At 40.8% G+C, this 23578-nt stretch overlaps 1 protein-coding gene across 1 annotated transcript; it reads left to right on the top strand.

Annotated features, from left to right (window-relative positions):
- Positions 1–22795: 22795 nt before the first annotated feature.
- On the top strand, positions 22796–23002 carry LOC110566245 (cytochrome b-c1 complex subunit 7-like). The gene has a single exon (XM_060393281.1). It carries the CDS (start codon positions 22796–22798, stop codon positions 23000–23002), a length of 207 nt encoding a protein of 68 aa, XP_060249264.1.
- The last annotated feature ends 576 nt before the right edge of the window (positions 23003–23578 follow it).

Here is a 23578-nt window from a genome sequence, read left to right as displayed (position 1 = left end):
TGGGGTTTTTGTTTTGTTTTGTTTTGTTTTTTGGTAAAGAACACAAAATTAGTGAGGACAAAAGTGGAATGAATCTGGGATGAGTTGGATGGTAGGGAATGAATATGATCACAACACACTGTATTAAGTTCTCAGAGGATTAAAAATATATTCTTTTAAAAAGCCACAAGAAGAGAGCTGTAAGATATATAACATGCCACTTAATAGGAAATAACGAAGAAATTAAAAATAAAGAAGAAAGAAAACGCAGTCATCAGCTAGTTTAGAAGTTGTACAGCATTATTTGCAGCCACTATGGCTCATCAAGTGACTCAGAACAGAACAAGCTTATACATGGTAGAACTATATTTGTGGTTTGTTTGTTGTTCATGTCCACATCTGTGTGTATGTACACGTGTGTGCATACATGCTGTGGTGTATGTACGGAAGTCTGAGGACAACCTGTTGGATCTGGGTCTCTCCACCATGTGGGTTCCTAGGGTGGAACTCAAGCCATGAGTCTTGGCAGCAAGTGTCTTTATGCCTTGGACCATCTCAGTGACCTGAAGTAACAGCCATTTTAAATAATAAAATAATACTCTGTTTAAGGTAGTATGTCAGTTTTACAAATAACAGAACATGCTCACAAGTTCAGTCAGTCAGCTTAGATCTGGAAACAGGAGCAGAAGTAAAATCTGACTCTCAACCCAAATTAGCATTTTGATAGAGTATAGATACAGTGAGGAGAATTTCCTGTGACTTCAACTGAATAATGGATACCTTTACAAAATAGCCTTATTTGGAGCAAGAGTTTCAAGTCTGTAAGATATATTTGCGTTCCTGGTTGTCTGAAATTTATAAGTATAACAGAACCTGCAGTGCTGTAATATTTCACAGATAGCTATTTACAAAGCTACTTTTCTTTAGATCGTAGGCTCATTTATTCTTGAAATAACCAAGAAAGCATACACAGTTTCTCACCTCATTTTTTATGTTGCATTTGGTAGTAATGAGAAAGTTGTGCCAGAGTAAGCACGTGGCTTGAAAACACCAAGAGATTTGATAGTTGAGAACATTACCAGAATGGGGGCTGGGAAGAAGGGAGGAAGGGAGGAAGGGAGGGAGAGAGAGAGAAGTTCAGGACACAGCATCAACCCTGTTCCGCTGCTTAGGTTCCCTTTCTGAGCAAGTGACCCCACCTCTGGCTTTCTGACCCCCCCCCACTCCCCTTACAAAATCTGTGAACGAGCCCAAGCATGCTGGTATGATTTCAGCACTTAGGAAGCTGGGGCAGGAAGATCTTCAGTTTGAAACTAACCAGGCTTTATAGCAAGTTGCCAGGCCACTTTGCCATGCATTGGGAGGGCTTGTCAGGTGGAAAAGGGGGAGGGGAACGGAAAAGGGAATGGAAGGGAAGAGAGAGAAAGAAAGAAAGAAAGAAAGAAAGAAAGAAAGAAAGAAGAAAGAGAAAAAGAAAGAAAAAGAAAGAAAGAAGAAGAAAGAAAGAAAGAAAGAAAGAAAGAAAGAGAAAAAGAAAGAAAGAAAAGAAAGAAAGAAAGATAGCCAGGGAGGAAAAAACTAGCATTTAAATACAAGAACTAGCAGTCCCATGGAGCTTGGTCTGGTCGAGGCTGTCAGCTCTACCTCCTAGAATTACCTCCACTCTCACGCCCACACATGTGCATGTGGACTCACTAAAAAGATTTCTTCACATCTCAAAACATTCCGTTCCTTCTGACCTGGATTGGCCTAAAGCAAAACTGAGAAGAAATCTAAATGAGCTTCTGTTGCTCATGGGGTTATTTATGTGTAAAACTAATTGTATAAATTAGGCATTTTACAGATTTTTTTTTCCTAATTTGATCACATCCAGCCCTTATCAAGTAACTCATAGTACCTATGAAGGTTCCGTAATAAACACCAGCTCATTCACTCTTCTGAATCAAAAAGTCTCATTAACCAGCGTGTCTATTTACTTACAGTTCACTGATAATTGACTCCCCTAATGCTGACCCTGAAGGGCTACACACATTCAAAGTACTAAAGACTGTATAAAATTTGCTTAATGCCTCTGTAGTCATTTCCTGTGACTGCTGTAACAAATGACCCCTCATTTAACAGCTTCAAATGACATAGATTCATTACCTAACAGGTTTAGAAGTAAGATGTCCAGAATAAATCTTACTGGGGTAATCTCCAAAGTTAGAACTGCTTTTATTCCTCTGGGAGGTTGAGGAGAGAATTGGTGGCCTTATCCCTTGCAGCTTCTAGAGGCAACTGTCATTCCCTGTGTGTTTCCCAGCCAGCTCCCTCAAGCCCCCTTCTGTCATCACACCTCTTGCTCTTCAGCCTCTCTCCCTCAGAAAGACTCTTGTGGTCATATTGGATCTACTCTGGCAAGCCAGGATAATCTTCCCATTTGATGATCCCTTAATTTAGACACATCTGCAAGAATTCCTTTTGTTTTGTGAGGTGTCACAGTCACAGGGTCCAAGGATTAGAATGTGGGCATCTCAGGGATGGTGTAAGCATGCTACGATGTTATGTCTGAAATATAAATAGACGTCTTTTTCTTTCCAAAGATCAGAATGTATTGAGTAATAGTAAATTCGCAAGCTGCATTGGTTCTATTAGCTGCAATTTGTCAAATAGTTCTGATTTCCCTTGATGGCTGGCTATTGGTTATATAAGCTATTTAATTCCAATTTTAATTTTAATAATAGTAACTCAGATCCCAATTATCCACTACAAATCCCTTCATCTCTTCTTCCCAATCCCCCTTCTCCTTCTGTGTAACCCCACATGTAGGTTACAGAATGGTTGCCAAAGGTTAAAGAGTCCACAGCAGGATTTATAGAGTTCAAAGAGAACTTACTATAGACACAGGCAAAGAGCATATTGAGACAGGAAGAAAAACCTCTGCAGGAGTTAAATAACTAATTTCTTTGGAGCTCAGGGTCAGAAGTTTAAGTCAGCAAAGCCGTAGAGTTTAGTTGAACTGAAGGGAAGTGTGGGACTGTGAAGGCCACAGAGGCAAAGGGCGGGGCCTGTTCTTGACAAGCAGACTGAGCAGACAGATGGTGCCAGGGTTAGCTTCTTTCGTCAAGGACACAAACCTGGAAGAAGTCATCGAAACTTAGGGATTACCCTGCTTGATCTACAAAGCGAGTCCAGGACAGCCAAGGGCTACACAGTGAAACCCTGTCTTGGGGGGAGGGGGGAAAACCTGATCAGAGGGGCCCATGGCTATGACTGTGAGGCATTTTCTTAATTGATAATCGATGTTTGGGGGTCCAGCCTACCGTGGGTGGTGACAGCCATAAGCAGATGCGCCTGTGCTGTATAAGAAAGCTAGATAAGCAAGCCGAGGAAGCAAGCCAGGAAGTCGCACTCCTGCATGAGCTCTGCTTCAGTTCCTGCCTACAGGTTCCTGCCTGAGCTACCATCCCAGTTTCCCTCAATGATGGGCTGTAACCTGCAAGATGAAAGAAACCCTTTCCTCCCGCAAGCTGGTTTTAGCCAGTGTCTTACCACAAAAACAGGAAACAAACTAGAACGGATGGCAAAATAGCGGCAGCAGCAGGGCATCAGTATCACTGCAGTCCCTGGGACAGACAGAAACTCTGCCTGTCAGTCCCTGGACCAGTTCACACAGTGGTCGTGTGACACCGCAGTGCTAGACGTCCTCCTGGTGAAGGTGTTGCTGATATGTGTTGGACAAGTGGTGCCTCAGTTCCCATTTTACCAATGAGAATATTCTCCCCCCCTCCACTTTAGGGTGAGATGGGAGTCCTGAGGGATGGGGGGGGGACACTCAGTTTCTGAGAGAAGTTAGAAATATTTCTGTGATTTTTCTTCCTGTAGAGAGAGTGTTCTCTCATTTCTATGAAGTATACAGAGAGGGAGATATATATTAACCTGATATTCTCATAAGCTGGATCTTATAGATCATGAAACCCTTTATATTTAATTATAACTGCAAACAATCACTGAAGTATCATTGCAGAGTGATTAAAAACCGATTTATGACTTAAAAGAATACTCCACTGTGGAGACAAGGGAATGGGAAGCTGATGTCCAGAAGGTTCTTGCCTCCTGGGATGAGATATTCTCCAAGTGTGCCAAGGTAGCTGTGAGAAGAAAACAAGACGTATTTGGATCTACAGTGAGAAAGGATGGGTTCTCTTGATGAACTGGAAATAGGGAGAATGCCAGGGAGGAAGTCAGGCTAGGCATAAGATTTGTCATTTAAGGGAGTAGTTAGATGGTGACGTTGTGGGAAGAAAGTCAGAATCATCACACCTTAGACTTGGCAATATAAAGACTGTAGGTGATTCAACAAGAATGGTTTCTGTGACTAATAGGAAGGGAAGTCATGCTTAGAATTTGAAGAAGGTTTTACATGTGATTGTTTATATACACACACCAAAGGAGTTTTGCTTTGGAAGTGAGCAAAGGAATGACGTGAGGAGGGGTAATGGCTTAAAGCTTGCTCCTGCACTGAAGTGGATGATATGCTGGTTTAAAGGGAGACAGATAATGGCAGGCATAGAACTTTTGGGGAGGCAGTAGGGACTGTGACTAAGAACTGTTGAGAGCTGATGGACCAAGGGAAGAGCGGCTTAGTATGAACCTTGTCACAGGAGGGAAGATGACACAGGTACAGATGGATCATTGGATATTATGCTGGGAAGATGCAATAGCAGCTTTATCTCAGAAGCTCAGGGAGAGCCATTAACGATGGGTGAGAGAAAGGGAAGGGGGAAATGGAAGGAGGAAGAAGAGAGCATGGAGCATGGGTTTATGAATCGAGATCTAATGTGTGAAGCTCTGTGACTGGGCAACAGAGGTTTGTCAAAATTGAAAAGTGAGCTGTTTTAGCCTGGCCGTGTCGTTTTCTTCAGTGACCTGGTGTGCTCAAGAAGATCTGCAGACCAGGTGAGAGCACATGTAAACAGAAAGCATCAGATTTGGCGTTGGTGCTGCAGAAGAAGTGGTTTGGTTTATAATCCTAAAGCACGATGACAGTGGGAGAGGTGGCTAAGATGAGTGGAGGATGGCTAAGGAATGGGGAAACAGAGAGGTCCTATGCTGTCATCCACGTGATGCTGACACCACAGAGCAGGGTGAAGAAGTTAGGAGTCGATGCTGTGGCCTGAGTGGGGTTATCCATGAGTAAAGGAGAATGGCCAAGAAGTCAGCAGACGGCAGCAACGGGATTTAGAGGCCCATGTAGCCAGATGGCATGAACTTCAAGAGATGAGAGGTCTGTGCAAGAAGACAACAGGGAGCACGGAGACAGCTGTGCTCTCCATTGGCCTGTGGGTTGTGAGGGCCTAAGCACATGCCAGCTGATGGAGTTTGGGATAAAATGGCCTTCAGGGAAGTTGCTTTATACTCAAGCTAGGTTCCCAGAAGATTGAGTATAGACATGAGGAGTCTGTTATCTATTGCTGTTTAGGGTACCAGAACAAACAACTATTATTTCTCAAAACACTGCAGGTTCACTGGGTCCAGCTGGATAAGTTTTGATTTACACTATTAAGATGCAGCTGAAATTATATGGGGCTTTGAAGGGGATAGGGAAAGAGTCATTCTTGTATCTGGTGACTCTGTGGAGATGACTCAGCTTTCACTCTCTTCCTCCATATATATGTAAAACTTACTTATATAAAACTTACCAGCATCTTACCTGGCAGTTTAGCAACCCCATATGTACAGGAGAAGAAGACATTAGGCCATCTCGATCCTGATCTAGAGTTGTCCCAGGGCAGTTGTGCTACTTTCTCTTTAAAACATGAGTCAAGGGTCAGAACACATTCAAGGAGAAGGGTTCACGGAGAAAATAGGAGGGGCGTCCACAGAACATTTCTAAGGATATTACTTACAAATGGGAGTTTGTTGCTCTTTGTGACAGAACTTCCAAGAGTAGAGTGGAAAGACTGGGGTGTGAGTGAAGAGTCGGCTAGTTTAGAAAACTGAAAAGGGAGTCTGAAAACAGAAGAGCAGGTATAGTGGATGAGAAAGGGACCGCGGGGATTTGAGGCATGATGAGTCTAATTCTACTAAAGCGGTGATCTCCAAGTCCCATTTCAATCATGTACTCTTAATGAAAACATTTTGAGCACTTCTCAAGTTTAATAATTATAATCTTAATTGTGTGTTCAATAATGTTCTGCTGTGAAAAATGTGCTTTGTAAAACAAATGGGAAAATAAAAATTATTTTTATAAATGGCATAGTAAATATTCTTTTGACCAATTTGGTTAAAAATACCTCATCAATTAAAAACATCTTGGTTTAAATAGCTTGCGTTATAGTGGATCAGAGGTCTGGTTTAAAGCTCAATACATGGCTATGTCATTTTTGGTGAAGGCTTTACAAAACCAGTTCAGCTACATGGAGAAAGGCACCATTGCTAAAGTATAACAATTATTTTTTAGTCCCATTCTCATGGTGGACATTTGTCTACCAACAATGCAAATACTGAAATTCAACTAGTGAATACGTATGTATTAATCCTAAAGCTAGTTCTTGAAACTAATGAGAAATTGCTATTTATAGAAATTTTTTAAGGAAGTGGGTTCTAAACCTACTGAAAGTACTTAATTGGAGGATTTTTTTTTAAGTTTTAAAAATGCCATCCTAAGATTTTAATTATGCAGATACTAAAAGATTTTGATATTTAAGTTGTTTTCAACAACAAAAATCACATGAAGGAACATTTCTATTTTCAGAATGCTGTTTTTGTAGCCTTAGTGTCCCAAAGAACAATTGTTTTCTCCATCTTTGTTAGAAAGGTTACCATTGCCTGAAGGAACTGATGAAGAATTTTATTGCTTTAAAAATATGGCATTCGCTTGTGTTCATAGGAAATGTCAGCATATTGGGAATATGTCAGCTCTTGGGGAATATAGGCATAACTCAGCCTTTAGTTTAGGAATCCTTCTTATAGGACGTCAGTGAGCCGGTTACTATGTGACTTTCGTGGTTGGCATGTCTCTTTTTGCAAAGCCTCTGTTATTATTTGGAAGGTTCTTATTTTACACATTTGCTTCATTGGCAACATCCTGCAGCACATGCACCATGCATGGAAGACGATAGACATTAGAAGGTATTGCTGCCAAGCTCTTCTGGGCTATTTTATATATCAATTCCACAGCAAGCAAGGAAAGCAGTGTTCTTTTAAAAAAAACTTATTTAGTAGCATTAGTGGAGCATGAGTCCCTTCTATCAAGGTAAAGTATATTTTTATTGCTCCCGTTGTTAATTTTAGATACTCTGTTTTGTAAACTACATTTATTTTTGAGGAGATGAGGAAGGTGTGTGGATGCATTGCACCAGTGATGGATGTGGCTCTAAGTACAGTGACCAAACAACTTCAAGGTGACTGTTCTAGAGACATGTAGAGTGTGGGCAGTTCATACCGAAGAGCCACAACAAAGTATGATTAGTTGATACCAACTATATACAAACAATGGTTTTAACTCTGATTTTTACACTGAGCAACAGAAACTGGAGGGGAGGGACAGGTAATGAGATTTATATCAGCAGTGTATTTTTCTTACACAAAATTGAGAATAAAAACTATTAATGTTGAGGTAACAGTCAGCGACTGATATGAAAGCAAGAGGACCTGTTAGAATCACCAGCACCCACAATCAGCCTGGCATGGCCATATACATCAGTAACCCCAGCACTGATGACTTGGGGTAGAGACAAGCAGATCCTGGCAGTTCATAAGCAAGTCAGTCTAGCTGAACCTAAGAAAGAAAGAAGAAAGAAAGAGAAAGAAAAGAAAGAAAGGAAGGAAGAAAGAAAGGAAGGAAGAATGGAAGGAAGAAAGAGAAAGAAAGAAAGAAAGAAAGAAAGAAAGAAAGAAAGAAAGAAAGAGAAAAAAGGAAAGGAAAGGAAAGGAAAGGGGAGGGGAGGGGAGGGGAGGGGAGGGGAGGAGAGGGAAAGGAAAGGAAAGGAAAGGAAAGGAAAGGAAAGGAAAGGAAAGGAAAGGAAAGGAAAGGAAAGGAAAGGAAAGGAAAGGAAAGGAAAGGAAGAGAAAGAAGAAAGAAGGCAGATACTCTGAATCTGATCTGATAAAGAGAAAGTACAGAATATGCTTCAACTCAGGTACAGGACTCTGGAAGGAAAAATAAACAATTGGGATCCCATGGAACTAAAACATATCTGTGCAGCAAAGGATGCCATGGTTTGAGGTAAGAGGCAGCCTGTAGAATAAGGAAATAGCTTTGCCAGCTATACCTGTGACATAGGGTTGGTGTCTGGAGTATACAAATAATTTAATTAACTAAATATCAAGAAAAGAACCCAATTAAAAATTGAAGCACAGAACTGAACAGAAAGTTCTCAAAGGAAGAAATACAAATAGCTGAGGAATATCTTTTGGAAACATCCCTTGCTATCAGGGACATACAAATTAAAAGTACTTTAATATTTCATCTTACTCTAGGCAGAATGGCTAAGAGAAAAAAAAAGAGAGAGAAAGAAAATGTTCATGTGGGTAGGGAAAGAGGAACACTTGCTCTCTGTGGGGCTTCAAACTGGTACAGCTACTCTAGAAACCAATGTGGAGCATCTTCAAAAACTACACAGATATCTGCCATATGACCCAGCTATATCATTCCTGAGCATCTTCTCAAATGATTCTACATTCTCTACAGAGATACTCGCTCATCCATGTTCACTGCTGATCCCTTCACAATAGACAGAAAATGGAAACAGCCTAGATACCTATCAACAGATGAATATATAATAAAAATGTGGTATCTCTACACAATAGGCTGTAAGAAAAAAATGTGAATTATGTAAAGAAAAAAATGAAATTTTTAAGGAAATAGATGGGGCTGGAGATAATCATTCTGAGCAAGGTAACCAGACCTAAAAAGACAAATGCTGCATGTTCTCTCTCATGTGTGGGTGCTAGCTTTGAATCTTTAGATACCTGTGTTTAAATTAGAATACCCATAAAGGGCAGGGAAGTAGTAAGGGAGCATAGGAGGGTATCTCAAGAAAAAAATGACAGAATGCAGGTAGTGCGATGGTGAAAGAGGAATAAGGGAATGAGAAGTGTTAAATGGGGTGGGGCTAGGAGAGTAGGGCAGGGCATTGAGTCTGCAGAGGGATAACTGACTTTAAAAGTCTTTGAAAATGCCATGTGGAAACCTTTTACTCTGGAAACTTCCTAAAATATATACATGAACATATCTAAAAGGAGGTTAAATGACAGTGCCCTATAACAGGGGGACAATGCCTTCCCCAAACACAATCTGAGATCTAATAAAAAGCCCAGAGCTAGGTAGGGATTGCCTTTTCTCAAGTTGTTGGTCAGTTGTGTCCCATAGGCCTCTGCAAAACAAACATCACATGACGTTGCAAATGCTTTTGCTAATCTGTGCAAACTGAATGTCAAGACCTATTGCTGAAGAGACGATATACTTGTATGAGTCTTAGAACATGGAGAAACCATGCTGGTATTAGCCTAAAAGCTTCATCTCTACTGGCTATCTTTCATAGAGCTAGAAGGTGCTATGCATTCAGGGAGGAAAAAAAATAGAGCAACAGTCTTACCCAGCTGAGTCATGTAAGCCACAGTCATGACTGCCTGGCAGGCTATGCCCACTTATACAATAGTGGCATGGATGTTATGAGAATAATCAAGTACGTTTTGATTAAACGTAAAGCCTACTTCATAAGATGGAATCCATGCCTCATATCTGAGCTAAGAATTCATGATGGCTGGCTACTAGGTCATAGTCCCTAAGTGAGAACCTATAACTGTTATTTAGCTACATGGGCACCATAATAAACAGCCCACTACATTCTCAACCTATGTCCATAGAGGAGTAAATATCTCAGCCCTCCCGATGGAAGCTTCTTTGCACTCACAACCGGTCAACATGCAGAAAATAAGAGACTGTGGAGTGATCAGATCTAAAACAGACGTCCATACCACAGCTTCTCTCTGCAAGGCTCAGGGGTCCTTGAGGAGAGGCCAAAAACAATGTAAGGGCTAACTTAGTGGACATCTACAGTGAAGCAGTATTTTCCAGAAACGGCAGGGCTTGCGGTGGTTGTAACTGCACACAGATCAAGCCAGCCAAAACCTCCTCATTTCTGGAGGAGGAGCTCATGAAGTCCCACCCTTAGCTGAAGAGGTATTGACTGGGGAGATGGGGAAGAGTGAGTTTTCTTTGGGGATGTGGCTCCAAAGAGGCTACTCATGCCTCAGGGTGGCATCCATGTGCACACAGGGATACAAAGTGAGCTCAGAGGGCTTAAGAAAAAAAAAATTAAAAAGAACACACGAACTTGGGAGTGAGGCAAAAATGGTTATGGGGATAGGGAAAGAATTGGAGGTGAGGGAGTGGAGAGTGGATTTGATCAAAACTCATTATATATGTGTATGAAATTTTCAATCAATAAAAGGGCAACCTTTAAACAGACACACACACGCACACATACATGTACAAATGCCCACATCTTGTTGACAAGACTCTAGGTGAAAAACTGACTTATCAAAACCACTTATTCATTTGGTTTCCCTGAGACTTTGCATATATACATTTTAGAAGTGAGACAAACGAGCTTCAGGCACTCATCAAATTTTCCTGTGTCTGTGGCGCCGCTAAGCTAAGCACCCCAGTTTTCTACCCAAACACCCACCTTGAGAAAGCACTTCAGATTACTGAGAAGGGATTTAATCAGGCATGAAATGCTGGAAACAAAAAGAACACCCATACATTCTCCCTAAACAAAAGGCTCAACAGGATTTGTGCCACAAGGGAAAGCATGACCATCTAGATGCCAAAGGCAGATAAGAGTGGGCTGAGTTCAGAAAGGACAGGTGGGTGGTTTGCAGTGCAAGCTGTATCGTTTAAAGGAAGGATGCTGTCAGAAATGTTCATCCTCTTGGAATAAATAAGCACATTGGACCAGTGGCTCCCGGTCAAATCCTAGAATCTCTACTAACAGGAAGATAGGAAAGGAGATTTTGCTGGCTGGTCTAGAGTGACTATAAAACTAGTAATGGATATAGATGTTGGAGTCCAGTAAAGAAGAACTCGTTCTTCCTCAGAACCCGAAGTACCTTCTCCTTTAACCTGTGATATTGGTGGGCCTCCTTTCTTCTCCCTTTTCTCTTCTTTTCTCTGTAAATTTCCATTGAATATGCTCATTTTGTTTCAAGGCTATAAGGCATCCTGGATCCAGACATACCTTCAAGTGTGTCTGTCTACTGCCTGTAATACTATTTCTTCTAGATGTCAAAAGTTCAAAACACACATATGGTCCAAGAAGAGAGTCTGACTGTCTCCCACCTCCCAGTGTGCCCTTCTTCTGTTTTTTATGAGCTCACTTTGTTCAAAGAACTGGACGTTGTTGGTTCTTTTTTGTCGTTACTTATTGCCGCTGCCCCACTCTGATCTATGCCACAACATCCGTGTCCACCATGATGCTATCTCTGAACAAGCCACTATCTTCTCATCCCAGGAGCTTCCTAGCTGTCCTCCCTCCTCAACTCCCTTATCCCCTACTCCAGCCACAATCCAATCACCACACAGCCAGCAATCATTGTTATAAATTGTAAATTAGACCTGTCACCTGCTTCAAATCTTCCGAATATTTCCCGCTTTACACATAAGAAACTTCTGTACCCTGCTTGTAAGACCCCCCCAGTCATCTATCCCATGCTTATACCTGTGTTATCTTTTGAAATACTTTCATACTTTGAACCACCTTTCTGTTTCCCTCACATGCCATTGCTACTTTACAGCCACTGAAAGGGCTCTTCCCTCAGCTAGGAATGTTGTTCCCCCTGCCCCCCCAGATATTTTCATAACCCTCTCATCATTCAGGTCACGGATCAAGCATCTCAGAAAAGAATTTAGTTGCTCCACTTTGATAATGTACACAAAGAAATAACTTTAAGATAGTCACTATAATCACCCTGTTTCATTTTCTTCATTGCCTAGTTTGATGTTTTATTTTGTTTGTTTGCTTTCTTCGTGCCCTAGAATATAACGACAATGAGAATGAAGATATTGCCTTTCCTGTTGACTGACACTGTTAGGACAATGCCTGACATGATTTCCTTTCAAACATCAATTGCATGCCTAATTGACTGCAGTGGAGGAGAGAGCTTTAAAGACGGAATATTAGCGGCCTCATTAAAACTATCTCATATCTAATTCTGTTTAATGGGAGAAAAGGCCATATCCAGCAGCATCAGCTGTTTGGTACCAGGAGCAATGTCTAATGGAACAACTGTTTTCTAAAGAACCTTAATAGCTTTAGACTTCTGAATGAATAGGCTCCGGGAGCTCTTCCGAGCAAGTGCTATGCTGCTGACCATGAGAGGATTATGTAGAGATAAGACCATGGAAAGGGGCCAACTCATCTGCTCTGCTGATTGCATGATGAAGGACTGGGAGAACAGAGCAGAGAGGCAGCATTAGAACAGCGATTATAGGAGAAATATAGGGTAAAGCAAGGAGGAATTCAAATCAACTGCACAAACAGAGATCCATTCCTGTATGATGTGATTAAGGCTTTCAAGAAAATTTACAATGTAAAGATAAGGCAAACATATTCTTATTTAAAATGAATCAAAGTTCTTAGCTTTATTTCACGTACTCCTTCTACTCAAATTATTCAGTTTTAGTTCATAAGTAATTTCAGCTGTGAGAGTATTGTTTAGAAATACATATTTACTAAATATATAACCACAAAAACAGGCTACAATGTAGTTCTTCCCGTAAAATTTGCCTCTTGGTATTGTTTTATTCAGCTGGGCATGGTAGTGCATGCCTTAATCTCAGGGAGAAGACAGAGATAGGCAGAGCTCTGTGAGTTTGAGGCCAGCCCTGCCTGAAAAGTGAGTGTAGGACATCCAGGACTACAAGAAAAACCCTGTCTTAAAAAACCGAAAAAGAAATTTTATTCCTTCTGATTAGGGCTCAGAATATCCTCAGAAGTCTTTCTGATGATGCTGTTTGGGCTTCTTTTTTCAAAGTGCAACTGGTTTTCATGGGTTTGGTCACAAAACTTTTCAACCAACACATGTACCCAACGCCACACATATACACACACACACACACACACACACACACACTGTCAACTAAACTGTGACTAGTTGTTGTCCTTCAAATGCATTCGTGTTGACTATCCAACTTGGTGTGGGGGTGGGGGAGAAAGATCCAGCTTGGACACAATTTTCATGGTGGGATTTAGTTGGAAACCAATCGGAAAAAGTAGTTGAGGGCATAATTATCTTCTAACACTCCTCCAAACAGTTTTTGCTTTTTAGGTCACTGGGAACTCTTGAAGATTTCTGAAGAGATAGATTTAAGGATCAAATTTATATAATAGAAATGTAACACTGGAAACCAAGAGGAGTAAAGCAGAGAAATAGCCAAGTAGGACAGGAATACAAGGTGAAGCTCCTTTAAAGGTGTTCAGTGGGAGAGCATATAAAAGAAGATTGTAAACGACACAAAAGAGACAATTTCTAAATATATTTCCAACTGGAGAACATTTACAATTTAAAGTTTGATGGGAGGTAGATGAGAGAGTCTCTTGTTTCTGGTTTTAGCAACCTGTGGGAGAAGGATACAACTAAGTTAGGAGTAAGAACAATAGAGAGCTGTCTGTTTTGTGTGCATTTTGTGACTTGTTTTTGTGGGCAGAGATTATGATTTAGATGTCAAACTCGACAAGTGTGAGCAGAACCCTTGAACACTCATGTGAAGATCCTCAGCCTTTGAAAAGGCCACTATGACGTTTTAACAGGAGGTTCAAGTGAGAGAGAATTAGTTGTACTGAAAGCCCTGGAAGCAGATAAATGAGGCCCAGGCAAGTGGGGGAGCCAGAAGAAAAAAATGTACTGGAAGAACTTTGGTGTGTGATACTGTGTTTAAGATTATAGAGGTGGGGGAGAGGAACAGAAAATAGATTGATAATGAGTTTTCAGGAGGGCTGTCAATAAAAAGAAGACTATTATTTTCAGAAAGTGAGAACAATGAGACTTCAAGGAAAAAAGGCTTGGCAGAGTTACACATAGATATGGAATCATGGCATGCTATGGGTTGAATTTATGCAGAGTTCATAGTTATAAGTCCTCACTACAGTGATGTTGCTGGGAAAGCAGAAAGACCAACAAGCTCTGAGGTTGATAAGGGACAAAAGAATCCAAGTTTCCAGAGTCTCCCTGTCCAGCTCCAGTAGTCAGACTGTTCTGGTTTCTCTGCATCTTCTTGACTGCAAGCATCAGCATCCTTCTCCTAAAAAAAAAAAAAAAAAAAAAAAAAGAAAAGTAAATATTTTAGGTTCACTGTGAGCTATGCTCCCCTACTACTTAATTCATATCTATATTGCAAAAGCAGCCACACATGGACAATACCTAAACAGATGGACATGGTTTTATTCAAGAAAACCGAAGTTGTAAAACCAGATGTTGAGCTGTTTTTAGTTCACTGGCTAGTTCGTCAACATCCATTTCTGGTAAATTGATGCCTGAGGAAATTCCTATCTGGTTATGCTGGGACAAATTTGATCTTTTTAATTTTTTTTTAGTTTTTTGTTTTGTTTTTATGTGTAGGAGTATTTTCCTGCATGTATGTATGTATGTATGTATGTGCACTGTGTTCATGCAGTGCCTGAGGAAAGCCAGAAGGTGGCATTGGATACCCTAGAATTAGAGTCACAGGCAATTATGCGCCACCACACGGGTGCTGTGAATTGGTCCCTAGTTCTCTGGAAGAGCAGCCAGTGTTTTTCAGTGCTGAGCCATCTCTCCAGTTCTGATATAAGTACTATTTAACTATAAATTAACAGAGTTTGGGTATATTTGTCTAGACAAAACTACTTTTGTAATCTCAGATTTTGCTTTCCATGAGATAAAACAAACAAACAACAACAACCCAGTGGCCTTTGAACTCCAAAGAAAGAATGATGGAACTGTTCAACTTCTGAGTTTTTGAGGCATACATCTGTATAGTTAACTGTGTAGCCATAGGACTTTTGAAGTTGCTTGTTACCTGGCAGCCACATAGTTTATGGCCCCATTATTTTCTTTTGTAGTCTTGATTTTGATAACTTAATCAACATGGTCAGCGGTCTATTGTGGTGAAGAGACACCGTGACCAAGGCAACTCTTATAAAGGAGAACAGTTGGGGCTGGCTTCCAGTTTCAGAGCTTTAGTCCACTATCATTATGGCAGGAAGCACCGCAGCACGCGGGCAGACATATTATTATTATTGGAGGAGCTAAGAGTTCTACATCTTGATCTAAAAGCAGCTGGGAGGAGACCGTGTTTTATACCAGGCAGAACTTGAGCATAGGAGACCTCAAAACCCACCCCCACAGTCACACACTTTCTCCAACAAGGTCACATGTAATCCAGGAAGGCCACCTTCTAATAGTGCCACTCCCTATGGGTCAAGCATTCGAACACACCTGTTCAAATCACCACACAGATGAAGCTCACTGATGATCTGTTATGAATTAAAATATTTGCCTTAACCTAGATAATTTGCTTACATACTATTAATCATTATAATTAAAGAAGGTTTCATAAAATTCATAAAATGGAATACTACTACTTTTTTTTTTCTGACCGATATTTTCTACATGGTTTATTCCTTAGCTGGTAAAAACATATTATGCGCTCATTCACTCTTATTCACTGAAATCTCATTGAGTGACACATGTCAGGCAGAGTGAAATGCTCTAAGAACATAATAGTAATTCTGTTCAGTCCTTAACCTCCTAGATGTCCAAGGAGGGCAGAGGTTCTCCGTGGATGGAAGTTTTTGAATTACCGTGACCAAAATACCTGAGGGAACAACTTAAGAAAGAAAGCTTGTATTTCGCTCCCGGGTTCAGTTCTTCAGTGTGGCCAGGAGGTAGAGCAGTTAATATCACAAAAGGTAGAAAGTAGAGAAAAGGAGCACAGGAAGGGGCCAGACAAGAAAGAACCAGCATGTAAGAGCACTCCCTGCAATGACCTACTTCTTTCATGAGGATCTGCTTCCTGCATTTTTACCGTTTCTCTGTAATGCCACCATCTAATGAAACCCTCAAGCTAAACCCTCCAGGGCACAGTTCTCATAGTCTAATTGTCTTTGGAAATGGCCTAACAGATACCCTTCCAGGCAGGCTTTACTTATTCCCCAGGCACTTTTCGAGGTGTTCAAAATGAAAGTTAAAACTGACCATCACTAAGAAAGCAGTCCAAAGTCTCAAATATGGCAGAATGTTTAATCCAGAGAAAAGGACAGTTAGATTTAGTAGGTGACCTCAGAGAGGGAGGGGTTTCAAGATGTGCAGACACAATTTTTTATTCCTCATACTTTATACTGCTGTGCTGTGATCACCAGAAACTCAGTACTAGAGCGAAGCATTTGTTTTTCAATAGGGCAGGCCTGTTGCATAATCTACTTTCCTGGTAGACTGGGATTCTTGGCTACAACCAAGTAGAAGCTGTCTCTGCTAAACTTAACACCAAATGAATACAATAAAGGCGATGGGGTACCTCTCAGAGTCTCTAGAAGGACCAGAGAATCAAACCTAGAGACACACAGATAGCCAGGTGGTGGTAGCACACACCTTTAATCTCAGCACCCAGGAGGCAGAGGCAGGCATGTCTCTGTGAGTTCAAGGCCAGTCTGGTCTACAGAGTTCTAGGACAGCCAGGAAGACAGAGAAACCATGTTTCAAAGAAACCAGACAGAACCTGATAGAGATGGATGGATTCTTGACAGAGGGAGGGAGGAAGAACAGTGGCACTAATACTGAGTCATATTGGTCAACACCAGTAACAGGTCCTGGTGTCAGAACTGCAGTCTAAGTGACTTTTGACCTGGATGGCACACAGTTCCTGCTTCTGTGTTATTGACTCTGGAGTCAAAGTAGACGCTGGGTACATTTATGCTACCTCCAAGAGTGTCTGAAAAAACAGTGTCCACCTCTGGGTTGGAAAGGAACATTTTGTCTCCTATCAAGATATAGAGGATAGAGTAACCCTAAGAAAAGGGGTCAAATGCCAAACAGCCCAAACATTCAGCAAGTACCTGATATGAGAATTTAGAAAGACACGCACAGGTATCCTTTCCTTCTTTGGCTCAATTCTGATAATTAGTGCTCTGTTTTCTACCCTTACATCTTTAAGAAAAGGTGTTCTTGGGCTGAGGATGTAGTTCAGTTGGTAGGGTGCTTGCCTAACATGATGAAGCCGTGGTATGTTCCCTAACCTTACATAGAGAGCTACCATCACCACCCCATGCCAAAAAAGTTTAAAAAAAAAGGGGGGGTTGGGGGTGGGGCAGATCAGGACAGAAGGTTAAAAATTGTCCATAATCCCAAAGTTCTCAAAAGACCCTTGCAAAATGCTTATGCCCCAAAGACAAAACTCAAGGCCACAAACGTAAGAAGACCAAAAGTCTATGGCTTACCTTGGTTTGTCTTTGCCTATGAAATGTTGTAGCTGGAATCTCAAATGTCTCTTAAAGACACCATGTTTTGAAGGCTTACTGCCAGCCTTTGGCACTATAATCTACCTCCTAAAACCTCCTAAAGATTTTAGGAGGTAGAGTCCAATGGAAGGAAGTTGTGTCATTGAGGCTGTACCCTTGATAAGGAGAGTGGGGAATCCTGGCTCCGTTTTCTCTCTCTGGTTGTGCTTTCATCTGTCATGCCATGGACAAGCTTCTTCCATCACATGCTGCCTGCTGTGATGTCTGAGCTATCATGGGCCTACAGCAACAGGACAAAGCAATCATGAGCTGGAGCATTTCAAGCTGCGAGCCTCTGAAAAAAAACTTTCCTCCTTTAAGATAGATTGTTTCCGGTGAGTTTGTTATTTAAAAAACAACCAAACAAACAAAAACTGACCAACAAAAACAGCTGAATCAATTTGTCCTGTTTTCTAAAGGCTCTCCTGCTAAATCTGGACTTGGGATGTTTTATGAAGGATGGCTCTTTGTTTCTTTGCTATAGCTTTGTCTTTGTAATGTTCTTTTGTCTTTCTCAGAGGTTAATAGAAGTGGGGCAGATGTAGGATGGATAGTGAGCATGATGGTTAAGAATACCAATGTCCTGACAGAGTTTCTGTGGCGATGATGAAACACCAAGACCAAAGCAACTTAGGGAGGAAAGCATTCATTTGCCTTACACTTGCATATCACTGCTCATCACCAAAGGAAGTCAGGACAGGAACTCAAACAGGGCAGGAACGTGGAGGCAGGAGGTGATGGAGAGGCTGTGGAGGGGTGATGCTTACTTGCTCGCTCCACATGATTTGCTCAGCCTTTTTTTTTTTTTTAGAATCCAGGACCACCAGCCCAGGGATAGCATCACTCACCATGGGCCGGACCCTCTACCATCTATCACTAATTAAGAAAATGCCTTATATGCTTGGCTGCAGCCACATCTTCTGAGAATATGCAGACATTTTCCCAACTGAGGTCCCCCTTCTTTTAAAACCGTTTGTCAAGTTGACGTAAGAGTAGCCAGCAAAAAAAATAAAAAATTTAAAAAAAATTAAAAAAAAAGAGTAGCCAGCACAACCAGTTTCAGTGCTTGTTTTCCACACTCTCATTCCCCACGCACACCATGTGTTAGACTAGAAGGCCGTGAGCACCATCAGTGATCAGACCTTAGGACATACTGCAATTCGAGTCAACTGTCTGTGGATGCTAGGCTGTAGCCAACATGATTCTTTAACTTTCCCTTCTCATCCTTTAGCAATTTATCAATGAGTATGTAAAACTAATTATTTAAATGGGAGTTGGTTGCTTCAGACTTTGATATATTTTTTTCCTTTGGATCTCAACAGTGGTAACTTGAATTTTCTTGAAGTTCTTTTTATTCTTTTTCATTTTCTCTGTTTTCCAACAAGACAGAGACACCTTCATTCCTAGATAAGCTGCAGATAATGTGATGTATCTGATTATCCACCCCTCTGTAGACCTGAGTGAGACCCAGGCTCCATGTGATTTCAAGCCTGCCTGTCCCTGGAGCCTGTGCTCTATCCCCCTGCCCCCGCCTCTCTGCTTCCTGCAGTGTCTTGGGAACACTTCGAATCACATCTGCCAGCTTGCCACCTATCTTTAGATTTCCAACAGACTCCTTCCTGCTGCCAAGATTCAGATAAGCCGTTCACAAACTCTTTTAAAAATAGAGATCATTTATGGTTATCACTTTTGACTCTAAGAGATGTTCTGGAAATGAATAGATTTTGGCTGTCTTTCCTCATGACTAAAAACAAACAAACAACAACAACAAACCTGATCCCTTTCTTCTCTTCTCCTCTGCTGTAGAAGTCAAGGAGCATGCATCTCACTCAAGGATATAAATGGTACCCTGGAGCGGAACCATGTTCTCCAGCTCTCTTCTGCCCCTCCATCTCCTTGGCACCTTGTTCTCTTCCTGTCACTGGAATGAGGAGATGAAGGCTGGATGAGTTTTCAGGCTTTGCTTGTTTTGGAAGACTGTGAAGAAGAGGTGATGGCCCATCTTTGACATGGCCTCACGATAAGGGGCCAGAAAGAGTCCTTGAGGCTTTTATGCAGCTTAAGCGTGTTTTATCAGAGTGAGACAAACCAGCACACAGTCAAGAGAGCGTTTGCCTGAAATGCTCAGTGCGATTTGAGCATGGCAGCTGGCTGGGAAACGGGGCTTAGGATGCAAGCCATATGTCTTCAGAGATGCTTTAAAAACATATTCCACTTCCTGGACATTAAGTCATGGTTGGTTTGCTTGCTATAAAAGACTCATTCTGTCCTATAATTTTATACTTTCTATTTTGAATTTTTAATTTCTATTATAAAATGGAAAGGCAAGCTTGCTATAATTCCAATAGTGCCCTGTCTGTGCTGCTGAGAATAATTGTCTGATTTGCTATGCTGGCCTTGCTGTAAATCCTTAGAGCAACAAAGACTGACTTTTTTTTTTTTAATCTTTTCATTAGTTCTCATTACCTACTTTGTTTCCTGTTTTTAAATTACAAATGTAAAATTTTTACCTTATTCCAAATTTCTCTCAAAATTAGACTTTGATTTTTTTTTGCAGTGTATATTTAACCTGCCTCCATTACATTTGATTCCTTGATCCTTTGATTCTTTAGTTGACCAGATGTTACATTTGTGGAGGAGGTTACTGTGCACTGTGTTTTCAGATCCTGATTTCAGTGCCTTGAGATCTGGTTACTGCCCTGCCATGGGCATTGTTATATATGTTGAAGCATCTCCTTTATCCAAGTGATGTAAGGAATGTTCCCTAATTATCCCTGATTGGTTAATAAAGTTGCTGACAGTCTGGGCTGGGCAGAAGGAAGGTAAGTGGAGTGAAGGTTCTCAGTTTGGGGGCTCAGGAGGACCATGAGAAAAGGAGAAGGAGGACTGAGAAGGAAAGAGACAGGAGGTCACCATGGGGTAACCAGGAGCACATGGCAAAGAGCAGCTTGCTCTGAGGACTGGACTGATGGAGCAGAAACAGGCCAAATGGAATATGTGCAAATATTTGGGATTTTGGATGGGAAGCAGACAACATAGCTTAGAAGGTTGATATCTGTGCAGCTCAAGTGCTTTAAAGCTTACTATAAATCTAACAAATTTTGTGTCTTTTATTTGTAAGATAGCTGGTTAATGAGTAACTGCTACTGCAATAATTTCCTGTAATAACATATACAGAATGACTAATTCATTTTACATTATATATGAAATTATTTGGTGTTCAAGATAATCATTCAATATGCACACCTATATGTTTCTCATAGAAGATCCATAGTTTAAATTTTTTTCACTTTTAATTTTTCAAAGTTAGGAGTCCTTCTGGAAATAAAGAAAAACAAAAGCAAAATATAATAGTACTATCCAGTTAATTTCCTACAATGGTAGAAATGTTTTATACTGGTGCTGCCCAATATAATAAGCACTGGCTTTGTGTCAATGGAGAATTTGGATGCTGACCAATGAAACTGAAGAATTAAATTTTTATTCTAAATTAAATTGGTTGTGTTTGCCCACTATGGCAGGAGATACTGAAGAGACAGAGGCAGGAGGATCTTGAGTTCAAGGCCAAGCTGAAGTACACCTTTAGGACAGAAGAGATGACTCAGTGGATATAGCACTTGTGTTATGCCCAAGTCTCGAAGATCCCAAAGACCACCAGGGAGCTGACTCTGATGCAAACGCAGTAGGGTCTTTATTTCAAGTTCTTGAGTGTAGAGCCCTGAGCTCAGGGAGAAAGGGGTTTTTATTTAGGGTTATAGCATGGTTTGGAAAATTCTGAATGTGATTGGGTGACATTCAGCAAGGTCAAGCTTGTTACAAAGTGTTTGGCTAGCTGAGTGAGTGAGCTATCTATAGACCTCAGGAATGTTATGTATTTCTGTGCCATGGAAGTTCTACTACAAGATCAGTGGGCTGCCAAGCACAGATGCCCCACCCTGAGATAAAATACCTTCCCATTCTTGTGGTTACCTACAGGCTATTCCTTGGGTAGGGGATTTTATGGTTATGTTCCTGGAATTGGTGACCTATGGCCTAGTTCCTAGGACTGGTGACTTTCTTTTTTCTTTTTCTTATTTATTTATTTATTTATTTGGTGGGAGCCAGGCCTGGTCTTCTCACTTGTTGTCAAGCATGATGATCTGAGTTCAACCCCTGACATTCACACAGTAGAGAACTTTACATTTCCACTTGGCACACATACCCCTCCATACACAAAGACAAATAAATAATTAACTAAAAATATATATTAAAGTACTGGGAAATAGTCATATAGATCTAGTAGCTTATTGGGCAGCATTGACTAGGACATACTTTCTGCATTAGGATTTAGTGCATGCTTTCTATTTCCTCTTTCACTTTTAAATGACATAAAAACAAAATATTAACAGTTCAATACCCCACCCCTAGCCTGTGCAGACAGTGAGAGCAACAGTCTGAGGCTGGTTGACATTGAAGGTTCTAGTCTAAAGACAAAGTTCAGGTCTGATGATTCTTTTGTTTCTCTGAATCCCCAGGAACATTTAGCTTCAATTGAACTGTAAAGCATGAATAACTTTATTTCAAAGACGAGTGATACAATAATGGTTTCAATTTTTGTTGCAAACCACCCTATGTTTCACTCCTGTGCAGGAAGCTGTGGAAGGAACATGAGTGTAGCCCTAGAAGATTGCTGTTCTATTGACACCTCACTCATCTAGCTGTGTGGCTTTGGCTAGCTTACTCTCTTACCCAGGTCTCAGTTTCCTTATCCAGAGCATGGAGATAATCATCTTTGTTCCACATGAATTTAATATCAAAATATCAAATGCTAAATAAGTACAGACCATCATCTTTCTAGTTATGTTAAATAAATCACTCTCACTGTAAGGTTTTAAGTTCATGACTTGGATTTTATTAGCTGCTTCTCAAGCTGTCTGTGGGAACAACCAGGCTTTTAAAATTTCAAGTAGTATTAGAAGAATATAATAAACATAAAATACTAGGAAATTTTTTTTTTTTTTTTAGATTTAGCATGTGCAAGATTTTTGTCATATTGCTGAAAGTGTTTCCTGAACCACAGAGCACTAACAGTTTGTGGATTAGTCATCCCCAGAATGTACTTTGGGCAGCACCTTTCTAAGCCATGTGACTGCACAGTTAAGAACATGTTTTATGAGAAGGCAGCGCTTCACTCTCAGGTCAAAATGGCCAGCAGACCTGCTGTTACAGGGTCAAGCAAGTGGCTGGATGGTTTTCAAAAATGGTACTATAATGCTGCAGGAGTCAATAAACTGGGGTTAATGTGAGATGATACAATGTTCGAAACTGAAGATGTAAAGGAAGCCATAAGAAGGCTTCCTGAGGACCTTTATAATGATAGAATGTTTCACATTAAGAGAGCCCTGGACCTGACAATGAGACATCAGATCTTGCCTAAGGAGCAGTGGACAAAATATGAGGAGGACAAATTCTACCTTGAGCCCTATCTGAAACAGGCTATTCGGGAAAAGAGAGAAGAATAGGCGAAGAAGCAATCTTGCTGTTGAGATCTGTGGGTGTGCCTGGTCTCAGCATATTTTAATGACATATTTCAACCTGAATCACAATTTAAGAATTATTGGCTCTGCAGATGCCTGACTTTAAATAAATGTTTATTGTAAACATTAAAAACAAAACAAAACAACCAAAAAAGAACACGTTTATAGTACTCACGCCAGCTCACCCGTGTGTTTATGTGTTTCTGCTCAGCTATCCCATTAATTAGTCTAAATGAAAGAAATATAGATGAGTTAATAGTTTCATCATTTCTTTAAAAATCAACTTTTTCTGAGCCTAGAGTTCATTTTTTTTTCTCTCCTTCTCACTCTGTCTTTTTCTCACATACATTTTTGGTTTCTATTTCAGTGATGCAGAGGATTGAACCCACGTGAGCCCAGGACTCCCCCCTCCCCGCCCCCAGTTCTGGGGATTGAATCCAGAACCTCATGCATATTACAGATGAGCTGCCTTGCAGAATAGGCCCCAGGATCATAGACTCTTGATGATTCGTGTGGAATCTGTCACTGAAGTAGAGAATACAGATCCCCATGAAAAATGAA

This window comes from Meriones unguiculatus, chromosome 10 (assembly GCF_030254825.1).
Source record: "Meriones unguiculatus strain TT.TT164.6M chromosome 10, Bangor_MerUng_6.1, whole genome shotgun sequence".
Taxonomy (NCBI): Eukaryota; Metazoa; Chordata; class Mammalia; order Rodentia; family Muridae; genus Meriones; species Meriones unguiculatus.
The sequence above is the reverse complement of the archived record's forward strand: the minus strand, read 5'-3'. Positions and strand labels throughout refer to the sequence as shown.